This window comes from Apteryx rowi, unplaced genomic scaffold (assembly GCF_003343035.1).
Source record: "Apteryx rowi isolate R43461 unplaced genomic scaffold, aptRow1 scaffold_91, whole genome shotgun sequence".
NCBI classification, from domain to species: Eukaryota; Metazoa; Chordata; class Aves; order Apterygiformes; family Apterygidae; genus Apteryx; species Apteryx rowi.
In genome coordinates, this window is record NW_020451216.1 from 2,104,867 (window position 1) to 2,128,227 (window position 23,361).

At 37.9% G+C, this 23,361-nt stretch overlaps 1 protein-coding gene across 15 annotated transcripts in view; it reads right to left on the reverse strand.

Moving 5' to 3' along the window:
• The window catches only part of KMT2C (lysine methyltransferase 2C), a 205,097-nt gene that overhangs the window by 68,667 nt on the left and 113,069 nt on the right, over positions 1-23,361 (reverse strand). For 13 of the 15 annotated variants that reach the window (XR_003257810.1, XM_026091593.1, XM_026091604.1 and 10 more), the window contains 8 exons: positions 22,789-22,949; positions 20,337-20,450; positions 17,608-18,338; positions 8,622-8,741; positions 6,060-6,176; positions 2,005-2,106; positions 1,728-1,832; positions 409-590 (listed from right to left, as the gene is read on the reverse strand). Coding sequence is in view for 14 of the 15 variants with exons in the window: in XM_026091593.1 (XP_025947378.1) it covers positions 409-590; positions 1,728-1,832; positions 2,005-2,106; positions 6,060-6,176; positions 8,622-8,741; positions 17,608-18,338; positions 20,337-20,450; positions 22,789-22,949 (1,632 nt within the window). In the remaining variant the exon portion in view is untranslated. The remainder of the gene's footprint in view (positions 1-408; positions 591-1,727; positions 1,833-2,004; positions 2,107-6,059; positions 6,177-8,621; positions 8,742-17,607; positions 18,339-20,336; positions 20,451-22,788; positions 22,950-23,361) is intronic. The other 2 variants (XM_026091600.1, XM_026091603.1) reach the window with 2 other exon arrangements.

A 23,361-nucleotide genomic window follows, 5' to 3' on the forward strand; every position in this document is an offset into this window, starting at 1 on the left:
CCATGTGAGAGGTCTATTCTGTTTGTGTTTCACCCAGGTAAAACAAATGGTTTTCAGAGGGTTTTATTTTGAGAACTGACAATTGGGTGAAGCGCTCATGAATTTTTCCAACTGTTTCAATTGGTATTTTTTTGCCAAATATTTCAAAAGAAAAATTCTGTCTGTCTCTACTTAAGTGTTTTTTTGGCATGAACAAACAGTATAAACTGGAGATAACCGTTTCCATATTTAATCGAAAGTTGAATGAAACAACTGGAAGGTATTTTGTTCGCTTTGCTTAACATACCTGATTTAACTACAATTAAAACATTATCACAGACAAGTTGGCATTGCAAATATAAAGTGAAGTAATCAAAAGAAACAAGAAAGGCCAACAGTCAGCATTTCTGAGAGCAGAGCCAAACCCACCACTTGCACTTCCAGCCTCCTTTCGGAACGGTCTGCAGGGGCGGATCTAAGCAGTAAGTGTGGTAGCTGATGTCGCAGTCATCGCAAAGCAGCAGCCTTCCTGGATCTGTAGCTTTCCCACAGGCTTCACACACGGTGCACTCCAGGCACCTCCAACCTTTACTAAGCACCACTTTAGTAATCTGCAGAGAGTTAAGGTGAAAATTATTCGGAAACTGCTCTACGAAGTGTGATCATTGTATAAATTAAGGTCTGCCTAGTCCATATCACAAGTAGCAGCGTGGCAATTAGACTCTCTGAAGCTTCACTAAATCGAAAGGTTTAAATAGAAAGGAACTGTGCGTAGTTGCTGATAGCTGGTACTCTTCTCAAAAACAATTTTTTGCAGATAAACTAGTAGGACGGAGAATATATAGTGCCCTGGGTCTACATGCAGAACAGTTCTATTCCTTACAGGAGCAGCTGGTCCTGTAAGGAAGAAGGAGAACACACTGCTGCTCTTTCCAGGTGTGGTAAAACCAGGATTCAACTCTTTATAAATCCTGTATCTGTTATCTTTCCTAAATTATCTTTGATAATCAGTACTGGGGTTTTAGTGACCTGAAGCAAATAAGCAATTTAATGTAATTTAAAATATAACAGTACTATATAAATGCAAAACCAAATTATAGTCTCATGAAAAATGCAGATGGTATTTTGTAAAGCATTTTTAAAATAAAGTTCTGTGACATGTTTCAAAAAATCCCACATCTATACAGATGCACTTATATAACGAACAACAAAGAGCGTTGAGTTTAGATATTGCAGTAAATAGCTTATTATGTGCTTGCTAAGTCATCTCATACCACTCAAATTTAATTTTCACACATTTGCTCCCAGACTAATGAATGTAAAATGTATTAATTAACCAGTCCAACTGCTGTCAATTCTGACAGCCAACAGACAAATCGAATCAACTAATCCTTATGCCCCGAGTAAATCAAGATGCAGTGTATCTTTTGTTTTTAATTCTCCTTGTATTTAGGTTTTAAACTTATATCTCAAACTGTTATTTTAACCAACTGCTGGATAATCACTGCTATTTGTGGTTGTGAAATTACAAAAAGGTTAATTTCTCTTGAGGCAACGCATACTATAAAATGACATTTAATTAAAGTCTTTCACAAGTCGCAAACAAATAATGGTCACATTAGCTGAAGAATATCTAACAAGTTAACGACTCCCCTAATTACCACAGAACCGAAGGCAGSATACTGCTATTCAAGTGCAATATGAAAACAATGTGATCAAGTAATTTTTTAAGTAACAGAAGCACTCACCTTAATACTGACACAGTATGGATGGTAACACTGACCGCATTGAGAACAGGCGAGCAACCTGCCCTCAGCACCTTGGCCAAAGCTCCCACAAACTACACACATATCCTAAAATTACAGAAAAGAGCASATTTTCAACACATGCCAAACAGCAAATTCTGAAAACACATGACTATAAAGTCCAACTAGCTCATTGCCTAATGCAACTCCTAACGACATTCATTTACTTTTTGCTTTTAACTAAAGAAACAAACAAAACAAAGCAGAGTATTAGCCTAACCTGATGAAGAGTGAACTTGTCACTGTTAGAGAAGAGGACAACTGTATTATGCATTGAGTTTTCYTCCTCATCTTTGTTAGATGAAATATCCATAGTTGTGACCTATAAAAAAAAACGCAAAATAAATAGCATGCACATCAAATTTTCTAAAACATTACACAAGTTGAAACCTAGCTGTAAAAACATTAATTTTTAATAGTACTAGAGAGTACAAGCTTTGAAGAGACCAGAAGAATGTGCGTATGTTTATTAGTACTATAYGATCTTCTGTAAAAATCTACCTTCATTAGAAAGGACGATATTAACTTCACACCATTTTTCAAACCTGTGCAAGCATCATCTCTATTTCATTTTAAAGAGGCATTCTCTTCCTCCCCTTTTCTCACCTTTTTATTTATCCCAGGTACTTCAAAATGCAAATGGAAGGAAAGAGGGCAGTCTAAGAAAAATTCACTAAGTAGCAACTGTCTTACTGTGACCAGTTTGCACTTTCCCCTAGGTATAAACACTGAAGTTATTCTAATTGAAAACTTAATTACAGGGACATACTTTAATACTTGAAGAGCAATCACACATATGTAACTTGTCCCATTTTGCTTAGAAATGGGCTAGCTAATGTAAGTTAGAGGAATGACCAATAATAGCTAAAGTTACAACACTTAAAATAGTTTCAAAAAACTGCTCACTGAGAATATATAGCTTGCTCRTAAAAATTTGTGTTGACCTGAGAACCTGAAACTGCTGTTCTGATTTCAACTTTTACTGTGGACRGTGGTTCTCCCTTTGATAAAGAGCACTGTCACTCTGACCTGGCCTTTATGAATTCGTTTTATACATGTTTATATAGCATCTCAGGAAGAAGAAGAGGGGAAAGAAAGGGGAGGTTGTGTAGTGACTCTGGGAGATTTACATGAAAACATTAATGAGTATGTAAACTGTGTTCTGACTTTCATGCAAAACTTGCTATGCAGAAAGTTCCAGGAACTTAAATTATTAGACCTCGCCGCCATTTACTCTCTGAACCAATGGTGGCCATGAAAGTTTGCAAGCTAAGAGCATACAGTTCTCCAAAAAAGAACAAATGAATGATAGAGAAATGTGACTGTTTTCCCAGCTGCTTTAATTTTATAAATGTGGATTACTTTAAATACAGTTTAAATCTTAAATAATTAGTTTTGTTTACACAATAATTTAAATGTTTTACAAGTCCAAACTTCACTCTGAGATAAATGTAAATGCTGCTACAATAGCTACAAGGAATCCTTTTGATACACTGCTGCTGAAAATCAGCATTTACTGAGAAACGGCTAAAAAGGGAGTTTAAGCATATATTGTTAAGGTCTTTTAATGATTGTGTGGTTGAGAGCACAGCAGATGTAAYGAACCAGCTAATCAAAAAACACCTGAAACACTTCCAGAGACTTAATGACAGCAAAGTTCTTGGAGTTGTTTGCATATATGAGAAAGCAGATTTTGTAGCACAGAATTGCTCAGTTTTGACACTACCTTAACTCCAGCCATGACCCAGCTTAGGTTAATCTATTCCCACCTCCTCTCCCATCTCCCCAAAGATGTACCAAAAAATGTCCAAGTTTGCGTAGCTGTTCACTGGTCACAATTCCATGCTGAGTAAGAATCTGTTTGTGCAAAGGGGCTAAAAATATGGCCTGCTTATGCTGTTTCAACCACTTGTCTTGCAAAAGGCCGGTGTCTTTGCAACGCTACCTTCCGCTGCTTTATCATAAGACAGCCATATCTCTGCTCTAGAAGTCTGAAACAGAAAAGCTGACATTTATTTTACTAGTGATAAGATCACAGTTCTACAGGAACTGGTGGAGAGTGACTGTCATTTTGATTTACTCCAATTTACTGAACTCCACTAAAAAGGGAGTGAATGTTCTCTTTTCAGTTACAAAATCCTTGAAGAGTTTGTTCTATAAAACCTGGCTTCTCTTGAAATACAAATTTGTGCTTTGTAACATCAGAATGACTACGTGAATGCCTCTAATTCAATAAGGTACCTAAGACTAGCATTAGTGGAATTCATCCTGTATGTTTAAAATTACATATTTGCTTATGCACCTTGACCACCCAGAGCTTTAAAAGGGAACAAAAATATAGACAGCTGTTCCTTTCCCGGATCACAAATACCTGCAGAGGATTCAGAGAGATTATTACATAGGGAGCAAAAACTGGCACAAGGCTATATAAACTCCATCAGATTATAAGTAAAAACACAATAAAGCAGTTCTAAAGAGTCTGAGAAGTGACTTGATAAAGACATTAAAATGAACAAATCCTTTTCTGAACACATCAGAAACAGGAAGCCTGTCAAAATCTGCAGGGCTGACTGATAATCAAGCTATAAAAGGTATGTTTGGAGAAGACAAGTCCATCGCTGAAAAAAATGTATTTTTTGCAATGCACGTTTGCCAGTTTTTCATACCAAAATCCCTCCTTACAAGGAGCAGATCAGGTTATTATGATATTTAAGACTTTTAAAAGGACTTCAAGCATGAAATAGCCGAACTATTAATTGCAGTGAGCAATTAGTTGCCTAAAGTCACTTCAGTGCTGTAGGAACGGAAGACGGCAAATGCAGCTACCATTTTCTCAATGTTTTCTGGGGAGAATCCAGAACACTGCGTACCATCCTGCAGTATATCAGACATCTGATTGTAACACTGCACTTGCAGTCATATCGATATGTATTTTTTTCAAGAGTCAAGAGAGCTTTAGTGAGGGTAAATTGTCCCCCACAGGTCTATCAGAGCTCTCTGTTGGAGTCAGCAAGCCTGGGGACAGGGAGATCTGATTGATATAATCAACTTAATTACCAAATTCTTTTGGCAAAGCCCTTCACTAATGCTTCTTAAAAGAAGGTAAGCTGACACAGAATCAGAGGGATGGTCCTTACGTTGATACAAGATAGGAAATAAAAAGCAGAATAAACTATCAGTTTTCTTTGTGGAAGAACAGTGAAATCCTGATAGGATGCCTGCTAACAGGCTGTGCTGTTCAACATACACACGTACAATCCAGAAAATCAAGAGGAGCAAGGTGACAAAGCTTGCCAACAAAATTAAACTATTCAGAGCAATAAAAAATGAAAGACAACTGTGAAGAACTGCTGAAGAACCTCATAAAAGAGTGCTGCGCAATAAAATGGCAGATGAAAGTCAACACAGATAAACTAAAATAATGAACATGGCAAAACAACTGACAAGTATGACCAAACATATGGAAAGGCTTGCATACAAGGAACAACTAAAAATACTAGGATTCTTCAGTCTAGCACAGACAGAGTGAAAGGAAAAGAAGGAGAAGTGACAGAGATCTATAAAAATCAGGAGAGGCATGGAGGAGGTGATAAAAAAAACAACTCTCCACGATCTCTTCTGTAAGAGCACTAAGGAGCAGTGAACGAAACAAGTAGGTAGCAATTTAAAACAAAGGAAGAAATTCTGTATCCAACAGGCTGATAAAGCTGTAGAGCTCAAAAAGGGCTACATAGTTGTCAAAAGGTTCAAAAAATGAACAGACAAATTTATGAAAGAGTATTGCAGCACAAGCCATCCCCCTCCTGTTCAGCAAATCCCCAAGCCGCAAGCTCTGAAGTCTCTCTCTGACTCTTGTTTTTGCACTCTTCCCTCAGCATTCAGTTCTGGTCTCCTGGATAGACAAACCTCTGGTCTGACCTGCTAAGGCTGCTGCTACATTTGTATGCGCAAGTCTTGCTCTGCCCTTTTCTGTTCCAGTGAATGCTGCCTTTAATGAGCGTGTTCTCTCCTTGTGGAAACGGAAGGAGCACTCCAAGACTCACAACACTTGTCCCTTTAAGTGGCAATGGCAGTGTAAAATTACTTCAGGTCCATTTAGCTACAAACTGTATTCTAGTTCTTAACACTAATACTTAATAATAACCAGGTTTTATCAAATATCTCTACTTTTTTAGCATTCTTTGATTTTACACGGTATTTTAATAAAATAATTACAGCTGAATAAAATTGTTACATTAACAGACTACAATATGACTTAAAAATAAATGTTCTTACCCCTGGAATGACTACAGTCCCAACTCCATTTTTCAGTTTTGATCTACCTCTGCCACCTCTTCCTGAAAGACCTGCACCACGTGGCCTCCGCTTCCCTGGGAATCCTGATCCACGGCCCTATTCAATATAAGATAACAATTTAAATGCAACCTAAAGGCTTTTTGTTATACGGGATTCAAACTTGTTCAATGCATCTAGGGAAAAATTTAAATAAAAAAGCACCCTATGATTTCAAGTGAATATGGGCACACTAGGACAGAGTCATTAGTTACTGCATAAATTGTTGTGAAACACCTTTAACTTCTGTAACTATTTACATGACATAATATGATCACCTTTATCATCAGTGAAAAAGCAGCCAGAACCAGTAATAATTATTTTCAGTTCAGGAACAACTGGAAATAAGGAAATATGGTTTTTTGACAATTGCAAAGTATCGAAAATAAATATTCTCTGTCATATGATTTGTCTTTTTTTTTTTTTTTTTGTGAACATTCAGCTCAGACAGTTACGTGACTTCTGAATACGGTCTGGACAGTTGGCTAGTTGTAATCATCGCTACTTTTCTTATGGTATGAATACCCAAACAAACATTAGAAGGCGTTAGGACTTAATTCTGCTCCCAAAGAAAAGCAAGACCTGGCTCCACCAAACTCTTTAATCCAGCAGGTACAGAGAGAGCTTTTTCTACTCATTATATTGCTTAACCTCAGATCGACACTTCATATACTCCTAAAGTTATGTTTTTCTTATAAAATATCCACTTATTTTTAGGTAGCTCCTTTTTTGCCCCTTCCTTATTTTATATGCAGACACATAGTTGCAGTGCTTGTGTACTCTGGAGCACTCATAAAGTACCTTCAACTGCAATGAACTGTGGAAAAGCAAATATGGTTTTTCAACAATAATTACCTGATATTACTACTCTGACTTAGTTTGAATTTCACAATGATTTTTTAATTTCAAAAGGAACTAAACACAAGCTGTAAGAAGAACTCCCTAATCACTTCCAGAGAGACAAGGAACATGATGACAATGTTCCTAGTGGAGTCCTGGCTAGTACGTCAGACGCCTTTGCACAGAGTACATCGGTTTCAGAAGCTCTATTCTGTACAAATGATGATGGTTATGGTATATACCCAAGAGAGCACCCTTTCCTACTACCAAATAAGCAGTGAGGTTATTTACTGCATTTCAAATTTGTGAATAGTATCTACTGCTAAGATAGCCCAATTCTGTCCACAAAATATCTAGATGTCTACATCTATGTCTATATCCAAATGTTTGCTGGAAACTACTTTTCATACCAAGACAAAACGTTTGCTCAATAAAACAGCGCTGACTAAACCACAAAGCTCTTTGGCAATGATGTTGCCAACAGGCATGAACGGTCTCTACTGACAGAGAGGCCAGAGATGGAAAGGAGTATGATGGGCTCAATACTGCCAACAGTGTTTTTCAAATACACCAACTCCTGTTTTCAAAGAAGATATACAAGTTCATGGCAATTATTAAAAGGAGAATCCAAGCATCACAGTGTTAACATTTTATCAACATCCATCTATTAATGGAAAGAGAAATTAAACTACCTTACTCTTATACAACGAGGCAATGCAAGACAACACTGTTTTAGGGAGTGAAAGGAAGGACACCATTGATGGCTGAAGTATTTCTATGTAGTAAAGGGGAACGGATAATGTTGTCCTCACACATATATGAGTTAAAACATATGCAGACACAGGACAAACAAGTGCGAACTTTTAAAGATATGAACTCTTCTGACAAGTTTCTCATTTTCTATGTTTCAGACTGGGTTTCAGTATTGTTATTTTCACAAGACTCGTAACAAGCACATACTTGTACCAATGTTAATGCTGAATATTAAGCCGAAAATTAATGCTTGAAGCAGCAAAAGCTAAGCCAATGTCAAATTAAAATAAAATTAGCATGAGAGTTAAAGTGAAATGAAAATAAATCATTTGGAATCTACAGCTATTTGTTAGGGTTTCATAGTTGTTGTTGTTGTTGTTTTTTAAATAGTAATTCCAGTTGGTTTCTTCAGGTATTTTTAATGATAAATGTCACTGTGGACACAAGCTTTGTCTGTCTAATCAGAGAGGAAAGTAGGTATTTATTTCCCCCACAAGCTAAAATCAATGCCACTTTGGATCCACTCTGCCATTTAAGAAGCACCTCAGATCTGTTTTTTTTAATGTCTGGCTTACCTTACTGCCAGTCTTAAGGACGTTTTTTCTCCAGTAACTTATTTTGACAGCTACTTAAAGCCAACCACATGAACTGAAGTACTAAACACACACAAAAATTGGTAACGCAAATTATTCTTTGCCATGAAAAATCATGGCAATGCCATCACAATATTCGTACGCTCTGAAAAGCATACATTTTTGAACCTGAAAGCTCCAGAGTTTTACTAAATTTCTAAAGGCCTTTAACAGTGATAGAATGGAAGATTAATTCAGTTGCGCTATACAGAATTTCATTAGTAGTCTCTACAGCAGAAAGATAGCAACGGATACATGTAAATAAATTCAAATTATTTACCACTTTGATGCTCCAAATGGCACTGCCAGGAAGCTGTCTGGATTTAAAAATGTCCCGACCTTCTGAAATGTCTGGGGACCAGGAAGGTGGGCTGACTGTATTATTGGTACTCCAAGCCCCCTAGGATACGGTAGGTGAGAAAATAGATGTATAAAACTTCGCAACATAAAAAAAGAAAAGCAAGCAACAAAAAAAAAAAAATCTGAAAAGCAAAGCACATGCAGGCATAGGCATTTCTACATTAACTTAACTAGTCAATTAGTTCACACTGAGTGAGGAGGGTGGGAAATTTTCAGGCTGTCATTGAAACTTGCACTAAAAATCTTAATCTCAAAATGATGGTTAAGCACCAGGAAATGAGTTTTATAAACAAACTAGAAGACAAATAGAAAGCAATCAGTCATAACAACAACAAATTATAGCCCTAAATTTTATTGCACCAACTGAAAAGACAGTACTTTGAAACAATAAGAAGTTTTCCGTTTTACGCTTCAAACTGCATTTTTGAAAGAGCAGATGCCCTTAGTCAACTTTTGAGTCTAAACCTACTGACAATCATGGCAAMAACTAGCCTGAGAAGCATGTGAAACAAAAGGAATATAAACAAAACATGAAAAAAATAAAGAAAAATAGCCATGGGTAATTAACAAAATACTTCTTTCCTGCAAGTACATCACAAATAAACCATTATAAAAGCCCAATACTAATGTTTCCTTCACCCCGATAATTTCATGTTCACTATGGTATCAAATATTAGTATTATATACATGTAGTAATTATACGTACATATGGTGTACCTGGAAACTCTAAGTAACTGCTTGTATTTTTTATCCCTGCTTATGTAGTTCCCAACACTGTGGGATATCAGTTAACTCTGTGACAACAAATAGAGTAAAACAAGAAGAAAGTGCTAAGTTGTAGAAGAAAAAATGATGAAGTTCCTCATACACATTAAAACCTGCAGAAAATTTTCTTCAACCCAGAATAAAGACTGTGGAAGACAGCCATCGACAACTTGATAAATGATTTTGTTCTACCTTTGTAAATTATCATACCTAAAGGATAACACTTTTTTCTAATTCTAAGCCTGTGTGTGTAAGAAAAAAGTAACAATAAGACGAGACGTAAAGCAGATGAAGAGAAGTACAGGTTTACTTCTCAAGAATTACGTTCAGCAGTAGAATAGCACGGATGATATGGAGTAACTCAATGCAAGCTGACAGCCCCGACTACTCACATGTGCCTGGCAGCTTACACGTGCAGGCATAAACACATTTACGCCTTTGAATACTGGTCTATACAATAACAAGCATAAAGAAAAATGAGATATTATTACAAAATATGCTTTCCTAGAAGAAAATATTTTCCATCGAGAATGTGGGGAAAGCAGTTTCTTTGGCATCAACAATCCATCAAAATGTATCTCCGCCTCAGACTGTACGCAGGCCTTCACTCTGCAAACAGCCGTGCGGACTGCAAGCCGGGCTCCCCCGCAAGCAGTTTCAGGCTGACAGGACGGTGGCAAGCGCTCCCTAACCCGTTCAAGGCACGGCGCGCGCACTGGCACAGCCCATCGGCCAGAGGAAGCCTGCCTGGGAGCTAAAAGCTTAACCGCGCAGAAACGCTGCATTTCAACAGGATTGTCAAAGCGGTAAAAGCCGCAGCGGGGACACAGCGGCATCCAGCGCAAATCTGCTTTTATGAGTTTAGCTACTCCTGCAGGGGAAACGGAATAAAGATAATATAGCACTTAAAATTATAATAATAGTAATAATAATAAAAAAACTTTACAACTTTGTCCCCACAAAGGGGTAACCAGAGATGCAAGCTACAGCCTGCCTCAAGGCCAGGAAAGGTTGCAGACCGCCAGGCGCTTTCGCTCCCCGCTAAGGGCTCCGGCTGAAGGGGCAGGGCCAGCCACCGCCAGCCCGGCTGGGGCTCAACCGAGCACGCTCGAACTGACAGCTTCAGCTGTAAGACTTGCTGTCCCGGTTCGTTTTGCTTGACTTGAATTAGCTTGTCCTCGCTCAGACAGCGGACGGGAAGGACCAAGAACCTCTGGGAGGGGAGCAGCGCTGAGCGGCTGGAAGCAGACGCCTCCCGCCCGCAGCCGCGGCCACGGCGAGGGCAGCTGTTCCCCGCCACGGCACCGCGCCGGGAGCACCGCCACACCGAGCGGGGGAGAGCGGGCAAGCCRCCCTCCGCAGAAGCAGAGGCCCAGCACACCCCGAAGGCCCTTCTCGGTGCCACCCCGCTGGCGAACCCGCACTCAGGCCTGCGCGGGCTGCTTCTCCGCCGGGCGACCAGGGCAGAGCTCCACGAGCCGGCGGGCGGCTGGATCAAGCCCGCTGCCCGACCCCCCAGCAATCGCTGCCTGACGGAAACGGAAAAGGCTGAAGTCTCATTTTTGATTAGTCCTGCCGTCTATTGGCTCTTTCTTGTTGAACCCCATCTCCTCAGTAAACCCTGTCCTCAGCAGACCTGTGGTAACATGAAATTCAGCTTTACTGGGCTGGCCTGACTTCTAATATCAAGGGACATGAAACAGTGATTTTTGGTTTGAGCAGAATAAACGTTTTCTGCAAAAGTGAAAACTTTTATTGAAGTCCCTTGTAGCTTCCCTGATTCCCAAAAGGCCACTACGTGTGGCAAGTAATCGTTCTTTATTCACAATGCGGAAACACAAACAAAACCGGTGCATCACAGAAATGATCTTTACTTGGGAACATGCCAGCTAAGGGTCAAAATCCAAGACATCAAAACACACTACAAATATTAATCAAAAACTGAAACTAGCTACTTTTACTTGGAACTTATGAAATTATTTTTCCCTTTAAGAAGATACACTTCTCTAGTGATTAAGTATATTCAAAAGATTAACAAGCTAATAGAATATTAAACTTGAATATGAAATATTCAGTCTTTCAAAACAGAACAAATTGTATATTATTCACAAACCATATTGGTAAGAATTAAAATGGAAATTTAATCCAGGTTTTATTGCAGATCAGAAACGTTTGAATTCTCGGTCAGATAAACTTAATTAAAAACACACACTTCCACAATACTACGAACAAATGAATTCCATCAGAGAGATGTAGTAATTATATTTTGGCTTTTAATTAATGCTGATTACCACACAACACTGAAGAAAAAGTTCTGTTCAGTTCATTTATATCAAAACCGTGGCCATAATCAGGTCGTGTGACAGGAACAGGGACCTCTAGTTCTCCAGCATCTCCTCGAGCCCTCAGAGCTGAACACCACAGCTGCAACCAGACGGTACCAAAAGGAAACACAGTGTCCTCAGGGGTCAGATCGGACTCAGCTCCCGGCCACCGTGCTGGCAGCCTAAGGCCTTATGAAATACACTGCCATCACTAACGCACAAACATGCATCTTCATTCTAATATTTAATATAACTTCAGGGATAGGAACAAAACTCAAGTCTGTTCTAAATATAGCTCCCTCACAAAAACCCTAAAAACCAATTCTAGCACAAACCCATCCTTGAAACAGCACCTTTTTGACCTTTTTTGCAGCATCTCTCACTACAGTAACATACTAGGGAGTACCATGTAATCGAAGACTGGGAAAAAGCCATAATATCCAAGAAAGGACGTGCACCTGAACCCATCACCATGTTCTGCATTTTCACAACAGAGAAGCTCTCACAATACCTAGAAATACGTAGTGAGCCATATCCTAAGGTTCACCAGTATCATCACAATGAAAATGAATCACAGTACACACACTAAAGTAATTTTTGCAGTAAAACAGAAAGAATAAAAGYTTACTATTTTCTATTCAATATGCTTCTACAAATCACTCCCCCCCCAAAAAAGTGTTTATCTACTAGTCTTACAGAGCTGCATACGCCGTAATGACCTCCACTGGCTTTGTCATTGCTTCCCAATACTCAGTGCTGTTGCGAAAGACTAATGATTTCACATTTCTGACTCAGATACATCCCCAAGATATCCCCAATACCCCTTAGAGCATTCAACCACAGAAAAAAATACGCATTTTTCCTGTGAAGATTTATTTCAAACTAGATATATGTCAGAATAATCATTAACAACCTTATGGGATAACTTCTTTTAACACTACTGCTTTGGAAAAAAAATAATGAAAAAGATCAAAGCAGAAATCCCTTTGGTATAAACTTGCAAATTCTTTATAGACAGGGGTGGACAATCTGTATAGCCCATGGCAAAGAGACTGCACACGTACAACTCTCAGGTTAGCACTTTAACAGCTTTATTATGCTGGCAGCTACTAGCAAGTATCTCTGATCTACAAGCAGCTACAGTCAGGATACATGTAAAAAACAATTTGTTTCATTCTGGAGTAGGATTATGAATAACTTTGTATCCAATACTGAAACTGAATAATCAAACATATTTTAGTAGCGACTCTATTATTAGATTTTGAAGAAAGAGACAATCATTTATCCTGCCGCATAGCACAATAAATTAATTTTAATGAAAACAAATGCAAATCACAAACTATTAAATTTTACATAGATTCTCCTGTGTCCAATGAAGGCCAAATCTGTGGGTCTTCTAAAGCTGAGAAAAAATGTTTCAGGATCCAGACAATTTTTCTACTATTTTTCTCCATATGAAGTTCCACAAATCCATTGCACTGGATTTTTTTTTGTAACAGTAATAGGACATTCCAACAAGGTAGCTTATAAATTAAAACATTTGAATCTCCTAGGAGAAAGCGGAGAATATTGCTTCCTGCAGAAACTGGCTAATGTTGGCTTGTCCTTGGAGTCCAGAGRGTAATATTACTCTCATCAAAATATCTATTTTAAACCTGTGCAGTCCTGGATAAGTGACTGGTCCTGCAGTGACAGTTCCTTTGTGCAACAGAGGAAGCAGCTGTGGATCCAATGTTAGGCTGGCCAGGTGTGGGAGCCACAACTTCATCCAAAAAAAAAAAAAAAAAAAAAATTCCAACCCTATTTTATGTAGTTTTTCTTTCTTATTCTATCGTTCTCTAATACGTGTAGCTGAGAACTGATCTAGATGCAAGATAACATTCAGTATCTTGTAACCTAGGTCCTAACAAATCGGCATTATGTGCTTTTCTTTAAATAGAAAGAGACTGACCATGAACTCATAAAATTAACCCGCTTTTGAGAAGGCAAAATTCCTTTTTGGTGATGTATACAGACGCACAAAGAAGAATCACACAAGACCTGGTCTGTTCTAAACCAAGATGCCATCCACACTCATGCATTATCTATCACACTCCCAGAACCTCACAGAACCATTTTTTTTTCCTCCAGGATCGTTTTCTCCAATTTTGACTTCCTATGGGTCAACGTGACCTTGCCTAGCCTGTGTTTACCTTCTTCCCAGTAGATTCAGCTCCTCCAGTGCAGCTTGGTTCCTATTCTGAAAGCAGGAGGTGGAAGCAATTACCCCTTAAGAAGCTGCACGGGAAACTGTGCTTAGCTGTTTCTTTTCAGGTCTCTTGACCCAACTTCCTCCCCGAACTGAAAGCTACTGCGAGTTCTTCAGAGAAGGTGAAACTGTGGGAACAGTCTTCTGAGAAGACCTTGGCACATGTCTCATCATTARACAGACAAGTACTGAGACACTTTGTTAGGCTGAAATGTTTGAGGTTACGTTTGTGAACCTGCTGCAACAAAGGGGCCTCGCTAGCGAGGCAAAGAAGATGGACAGCAGAAGGCAACGCGTTCCTCAGCCACCAGAACCTGCCAAGCCRGAGTCTCTCCCTGAGCCAGAATTGAGAGCTAATATCCGCTCTGAAGTATCTGTAGAGTATGACACAAAGAAACACAAGGACTTAATTCTTTGCTTTTAGATTTAGTGAAAAACTGCTTAAGTACCTGTCCAAAAGAATTCTCTCATAACAGGAAACCCAACCAAACCCCAAGGCACATAAGTATATGGTGAATACAGAAGGGAGGCTGAGGGGAGTATCAGAATGAAGATTACAGAAAAAAAAAACAGTTACAGCTATAGGGTTTCTTCCTTCTCTTCCCAATTTGAGAATCAGTTTCCAAAATCATACAGAACAGGCTGATAGAAAGTCATATACACGGCTGCTGGAACACATATCAAAAAACAGAAAATGTAGCTTTTTTACTCCTGAAAACTGGCACAAATATTAAAAAAAAAAAAATCACTATATGTGAAATGTGCTTTTAAAGATGGCATAAACTGAGCACAATTAGATAAAAATGCAAGGTGTTGTTCTTTTACATCTAGTATTTTTAGAGAGGTTTCTGTTCCTATCCAGAACTCTTGATTTGGAAAAAAGTACACAATTCTTTTAAAAAAACCCTGAATGCTTGTGGCAAAGAAAGCCAAAGCAATTTCTAGGTGTAATCCAAGGTTAGAACATTTAAACACATGCCTCACCCATCAGGGATTTGTTTGATTACATATTGCTCAAAGGAAAAATGTTTACCTGTAATTGTACTTTTCTAAATCTATTACCCTCTACAGATCATCACTCTAAAGGTTTCAGTCCCTCAGCAAAGGCCCGAAGTAGGAAGTTAACACTGCAAACTTACAACACTGGAGATAATTTAGTCAATGTCTAAAGCATATAGATATTTATGTAAATATAGTATATACCTTATTGCACAACCACCTAGAAAAATCGAAGTGCAGCAAAATAAACAGAGTTCCTAATCTCGGTGGAAGCAAAATTGTAATAATAAAGCTGTTTTAGAAAACACCGATTATAGACAAGCCTCTTTTCTCAAAAGACATGTTATCTATAGACATGAGATTACATTTTCATCTCCAACATGGAAAATCAGATGAACAAAAGTAAAAACTGATCAATTAAGAGTCAGAAAAAGATCCCAAAGCCCAAAGCCCTACCTACTAGTTATGCTGAGTTTGGATTACTAGTAGAAGGTTAGGAAAACAAGGTCTGTTTTTTGCTAATCAAGTATCCACAGCTCTTCATTTTTGTTCAGTCCTTACTCTAGACAATTTTCCACAGATTTCCACAAAGTGCTGATGTGTGCTAGAACTGAATAATCAGTGGAAAATAAGAAAGAATACTGGGACTTAAAACAAAGTATGTATTTGCTTTTCTTACCAGAAAACTGCTATTAGCCTTACAAAAGTTCCAGCTTAGTATGTGTTTAAAGCATACGGAAAGGATTAACAAAATCAAGGGGATCAAAGGGTGCCTTCACAGACCAACATAATTTTAGAAGAGAGTTTGTTAATTTGTCAAGTAACTTACTCAGTTCTGCAGTAGGCACTGCTAAGACACTAACTGCCCTAAGATGCCATTTGTACCTTTTTATTTTAAAATATAATTTGCAAGCTGATGAACAGATTATGTTAATTTAGCATCACAGCTAGGATTTTGTTTGTGCTAGACATGAATTCTGAACAGTAATTCAGCTCAGTTTTATTTGCCTTACTTGCACCATATATTGAGAGGTTAATGTCTATACCATATTGTACATAGAATATATAAACCAACACTTTTTAGCTGATTTTTTTAAGAGATGCATTTCTGATGCAGGCATTTACAGCTGGGAATCAGCCTCCATGTTCGCCTCATTGGGCTCTCTAGCAATTAACTGATTTCATTGCTGGTATCATCATGCTGGTGCCCACGCGTAGCAGGGGCAAACAGCACAGAAAAATAAATGTGACTTTTACTGGAACACCAAACAGAAATCTTCCCCAACAGACACTCTGAATTCATTTTAGCCTATTTAGGAACCCCCTCCCCCCCACCCCCCACCCCCTTCCCACCCTTTTTAAATCTGCATGACAAACTGATGTAGATTTTAAACTAGGGAAATACATTTCATCTTAAGACAGTACACAGTATTAAAAGTGATAATGTTTGATTACTGTAAGACAACATCAGAGCAGAGGAAAGAGAACACTTTCTTCCCAATAGTTTATGGTCTAGTTTTATTTCATGTATATTTCTATAAGCTCCACCATGCTTATAGATGAGAAAAAATATAACTGGAGATGCTCTAAAAAACTTCCATATTGAATAATTTGTTGCTTTTATTACATATTCTTAACCCTTTCAGAACACTGTTTCACAGTTCTTCTTGAAAACCAAATTTCCACTGTAGTTTTGAACCTTTAGCTTACACGAGAAAATGGAAAACATTCTAAAATATATAAAATACTTCTTTAACACTAAGTTCAGAAAAATGTGAAATGATCATCCTAGAAGTTCCAAAGCCTAAAATTAAATTCTGGGAAGAGAACAGAAATGAAACACTGCTTAATTTGTCACACTGACATACATCTTGTGTAGAATTTTGCAAACACAAAATAAATGCAAAATAAAGTTCCATGAATCATTTATTCCCATAACTATGTAATTAGAACAGAGAGTAAGATGTTGCAGAAGTCTATAGACATGATGATTAATTTTCAATTATCAAATCTAATCCTCGTCAAATCACAACAATTTGTACCAGACAGTTTTTGCTTAGTATTTGCTCATATAACAAAACCATCACTCTATTTGCCTTCATTTAAAAACTTGCGTTGAGAAAAAATCCGGCAGCATGATGGTAACAGAGTTGTTGCAGGTTCATCTATGAAGCCAATTTAAGAAATGTTAACACACGTTAAAGGTATTAGCCAAAATATATATATATATATATATGAAAAAGAGTAAGAGATGAATTAAAGAAAAAGCACATTATGTACATTTGCATTTCTAGCACATGTATTCTAGCACGTATTAAAAATATAATGAATCTTCCTATTTATTTTGCTCTAAGTACAATCCAAAAGAGACTGTAATTCTCACTAGAGAACCTTTATTATGTATGACCTTCAATTATTTAACATGAAATTATCTCCTTAAAGAAATAAACTATACACTCACTTGGGAGAATAAACATATTATAGTCTCCAAAACAGGTCAACTTATTGTATTAAACTGAGGTTTGAACTAACTTCATAAATGTATATAATGAAATATTCTGCAGGCTCACCTGTCTTGATCGGGGTCTTCCAGGAGAAAACTTTCTTTTGGTGATGGCYGGTTTCCCCATGCCAATTTTTGGAGTGACTGATATGTAAGTTGTTGTGAGAGCACTTCCAGCAGTGGAAGTCAACGCTGGAGGCTGACTGTGCTGTACATCACGTGCAGAATGCAAGTCTAATGAAACATCTGGTGAGGAAGACATACTTGTCTTGTTTATATTAACTGATGGTGGAAGTGAAGGGTAAGTCTCAGCTGGTGATTTTATGGGTTTGTCTCCAACTGGTGAACTGCTTTGCAAACCTTTGTTTGCAGAAGCAGTTTTTACTTCTAAAAGAGCTGGTGTTTCTGAGTTTTCATGAGTTTCTCCTTTTTCTACCTCTTTTTGCACTTCTATTATTTCCAGTTGTTGTTCTACATGGATACAAGTTTCCCCTTTACTTTCAGTCCCTTGTATTTCTGGCATCACAGTTACGGTCTCAGGTACTGAAGACAGAGACCGAGAGTCTACTGTGGATACTTCTGACACCTCAACACTATCTTGTGATGGCTGTGTCTCTTGCACTTGTTCGTCTGACTCCTGCTGTATTACAGCTTGAACACCTTCCATCATTTTCTCAGTCTGACTGTCATCCAATGCTGGTGTCTTTTTAGGAGACATTTCCATTTCAGCTGAATTAACTTCATCAGAGGCTTCTGTTTCCAGTTCTGTGGTCTTTTCTTCTAGTGATATGCCTGTAACTAAGTACAATCACATTAAAGGCTCAATGTAAAAATGAACAGCTTACAGAGTGGTACTGATCACCAAGTACAGCTGATACGCATCAAGTGCATCAAATATACATCACTTGCTTAAAAATTTTATGCACAGCCTAAAATATACTTTATAAATATCCATTTTTGACCCCATGTTTGTAGTAACCTATATTTGTAGTAGATATATCACAACTATTTGATCACTCTTCCCCCCCCCCCCCGAAACACAGCAGAGTACCTCATAAGAGAATAGGACATTTTCAGGGACAAACTCAAACACTCCCCTTCACATGTTTTCCATAAAAACACGCTCAGGCGAAAGAAGATTACATTAGGATATCAGGGGGAGGTCCTCCGCTAGTAACAATGATTCCACTGTACAAAAGATACTCCCAAATGTATATACTAGGCAAAGTTCCCTCAGCTGTATTGCTGGGAGTCAAGTTGACAGATGAATGAAAATTACAGTATACAACTGCAAAGCAGGGAACTTTGCTTATAAAGAGCATTCAGTGGGCCTGAAATAATGATTTGAGGAATCTGAACCTACATTTCCATGTAGGCAGCTCAAAGTAGCCTCTCCTTTTTCATTTCTACATACTGGAGATTTATGCTAGCATAAATTTATGTAGTTTAAGCAGTTGTCCCAATAGCTGCCAAAAGCAGACAACTAAGAAGAAGAACAGGACAAGTATATAYAATAAACATTTCCTTCCCAGTGCTCTTCCAGACTTTAGGAAATCAGCTGAGTTGAAAATAGTTTGTGGCTTATCATGCCCCATTGATTTCTTTCACAAATATAAGCCCAGCCTCCCCTTGAACCAAATCAGAATTATTTAATCCATAACTTTCTTCGTCAAGGAGTTCCAGTGAATTGGGCCCATTCCATGAAGCCCAACATCCTATCTTCTCCTTTGAAGTGGCTTCTAGTATCTTCATTTGATGGTCCCTGACTCCATTATAGGCCACCTATTTTCTATTACGCTTGCACTCTTCTTAAATTCATGCTGCTACACAAACACATTAGCCACTAMAGTTCAYAGTCTAGCATTTTATTGTGAACGTATCTTCACTGACAAAATTTTAAATCATGGCCCTATATCACACACCATGGTGTACAACATGGTGCTCATAGCTAAACTGCAAGATTTTTTTTTCTTTTGGCTTTAAATTCAGGTTTCTTGCTTTCCCTTAGAGCAACCATCCCTCAACATGGCCTGGGGATGGGTGGGTCACACTTGCAAGTTTGCCATTGACATCAGTGACTAAAATATTTAGAGGACTTGAGCCAAAAAACATTCTATCTGCATTTGTTTCTTTGGCTGGGACTTGATGAGTGATTGATAAGATATATTTATTCCCAGAACCTTAATGATCAACTACCGTAGTACATCCTGTGTGGATGTGCTTTAATAAACAGATTATCTAGGGGGCAGAGGGCAAGGGAGAAAAGGAGAAAACCCTAACTGAGCRCATACTTGAACAATTACAACCAAAGAGCACATAAACTGGAAGTTCTTGGTTATTAAGCGTGCCCCATAATACAAAAGGGGAAATTCATCCAATCTTGTTATGTGTGGCTACAAACAAGAGACTTGAACAGAAAATACAAATAACTGAATCYACACAGCAACAAATATATATATTTTTTACTATAATCCTCCAATGTACAGAAGTATCTAACTATTTCCAGCTTTTGGATAAAGCCAGTCCTACCAAACAAGTAAAAGGATTTTCTGCTGCACAAATATTCTGAAGATGTAATTTACAGCTATCTTTGCCTTCAATAAAATACTTCTTCAACAAAAAAATGATACTATTGCTTGAGAGTTCGGATAGTGGAACTTGCACAATTTGTCTCCTTCTACTGCTTTTCAGCCATTTTTTCTATTAAATTTATGAAGCACCACAAATCCTTACTGAGTGGGAAAGGATTCCGAACACTGGATTTGTATTTTCTCAGGCTGCAAAACTCTTTCTTACCATCTGCGACACATCCAACAGCTGATTCTTGACCCAGGCCGTTACCAATAATGGTATGTTCCTGAAACGCCACATCTTCTGCACCACTTTGAATTTCCATTTCATTTGTACAAGCTTAAGGAGAAGCAAAGAAGTTACCAGTTTTGACATGGGGTTTATTCTATTACTTTGGCATCAGTAGTTGCTATCACTGCTTGACCTTTTGGTTAAACAGAATGATATTTAACTATGTGATAGGAGTTACAGCAAATCAGGTCAATGAGAAGGTCAAGGAGAATATATAGTACTCCTTAAAGATTAAGAGCCCTTTTCTCATTAACACCAAAGCTGTTTTATACTTTTCAGATAGTGAAAAGAGGGTGTCAAGTAGTTATATAAACCTATTTGTAGAAATGTAATTTACACATAGTCACAGATTCCTCTACATTAGCCAAGTAATATAAAAGGCCTTTTATCAAATTTCAAACTTCTAAATTCAAAAGAACTTGTAGCATGAAGGCTTCAAATTTTTATATAAATACTACAAAGGTCTCTAATGCAGAGACGAGGCTCCAACTACCACCAGCATTTGGAACGCTGATTTTTCGACCCATCTGTTCGGCTCCAACAACATGAAAAACAGAACTCTGTAGAACTAGCATACCTTTACCTGTGGTTCCCCCATGTTAAAGAAAGTTGCGTGGAAAAGGCGGTACTGAGTACTGCTTCAGCTGACAGTATCGTCACAGGGCACAGAAACAGGAAGTACACATTTTTTTCCATTTAAAAAGCTTTTTCAGTTAAGGGAATTCATTAAAATGCACTAGACAAAGTAGCAGCATGAAAATCAAAGTATATAGTAAGCATTAACTCAAAAGGAACTGATCCTCCATGGATGTTAGCACAAAAAAAAAAAAGGCAAATGAATATAGCTTTCTGTTCAGGAAAGCCTCTTTAAAGTTCAAAAAGCCAGGAACTATTACGTGATGCCACTTTTAGCACCTAAAAAGTTGCTCTCAGATTCTGCCAACTTTAAAGTGATATTTTAACTTTGAGGAAACGATCATTTAGATTGGCTCCAAATCTGAATTTAATGTACAAAAGTGCTCTCTTGGGCAAAAAACACTGCATGACTGTACGCATGTAATAGCTGCAGATTACTCCTAGTAGTCGAGATGACAGCCCTATTCTTCCTTGGGGAAAAGAGCGTGCTCATCAATGCTTCTCCTAGCTAGAAGTAATAATAAAAGTATTACTCAAAACTTTACTCTTTCAAATAAATGCTATTTATTCAAAAGTGATTCCAGCAGAAGATTGGGAGTATATTCGGTATAATTTTGGATATTAGATTTTTCCTAAATGGTCTAAATACACTGTCTGAGAGTCCGATAGCTTCTACTAACCTGTCACAACAGAAGTGATCTTCAAAGGTTTAAGCTGCCGCTCATTCTATTTGGTGTACATGTCCACTGACAAACTTCTTCCACTCATTTATTTAAATTTACCTACTGTCACTGCGCTTTCTCCAGGATCTTTTTTTCAGCGTTTCTCTACTGTTCACCTAAAGTATACACTTAAATATACTGGCTAACATCAAAGAGAATGACTTGTTTATGTACAACTTTAATTTTAACATACAAGAAAAAACTACAGCAACTGAGCTATCGATTTCTTTTAACAGAAGATCAACACACAGGCATTGCTGTCCAGACAGCAGAAATGCACGTGGCAGTGACAGTGCATTTGATCTGCTAGATTTCACTTTGTCTTCAAATGTATCTACAATTGTATTTCTCTTAGGAAATTCAGCTTGCATGAGTGTAGGTGCTATCCATGTGGTGTGAAATACACACAGGCGTTCAGCTGAAACTTCATTAGGTCCATGCGCCCCGGACTCAGATCTACAGACTGTGCTTCCTTGCTGTTACTGAGTCATTTCAGAAAAACTACACTTTTCCAAGGTACCTTTCACTTGACCTGCCTATTTAGACGAGGAGCACTCAGAAACAAGACCAATCACATTTTGTTTTGAAAAAAGAAAAGTACACCTGATTAAAAGCTGTTCAGTTAAATACACCTGACCCTTGAACATAGTCTAGCTTCCACTCCTGTGTCCTATCTGGAGATAGTGAGGAGAACGGGCAATACAAGCCCGACAAACAGCAGGAGGGAAAAAAGATGTCTCCATGAATACTTACCAGGAATGTGCATGGTAGATACGATTCCCCAAGACAGTTATCAAAGGAGTATGTTTATGAACCTAACTGTACCAGATCTGAAAAACCTAGAAAACCTGCAACTACAGGTTGGGAAGCTGGACTTGGAAGGCTGAGAGCTGCCATGAAGGGGCTTATCTGCTGATTTCTCTAATACAGGATACTGAAGCTGCAGACAGCTGCAGATATTTTTATTTGATATTAGTATTCTGGAAATATAAAGACTATGTACAAAGAGAACTGGTGATGCATCCTACCTGTTACACCGTCAGGTTCAGGAATGAGTTCAGAAGCGTCCATTACATCACACGACTGAGTCTGATCCCCTTCTCCTTGTTTACAAAGAGTGCAGATGTAGTCTTTCAACTGAGACTCCAATTCACTACCTGGAGATCTGTCGCATTCTATGTGAATCCATCTGGGAAGACGAATTTAGTGTGACTAAGATTTTAATAATGAAAGTATAAAATATCCTGGTAAGAATCAATATAAAAATAGCACTGTTTTTCATTCCTTCAGGAAAATCAAGTATTTCAACCAGTGCTTTATTTGGAAGCTTCTTGACGAAATAAAAATAAAATATCAGTATGTCAAGAACTGAATAAATTTAAACATGAAGACCTAAACTATCTCTAAAGCCAGTCAGACACCACAACATGTATAGCAATATCAAGAAGTTGTATAGAAAGATACAACAGCATTGTACATCAAACAGTCTATACTTTTAAAGATTCTTTTTTTTTTTACTTGCATAGCATAACTTGTAAAATTGAACAGAGAATATCTACTTGAAAATTTAACAAACGGAGACCATTGCAAACAACTCTCTT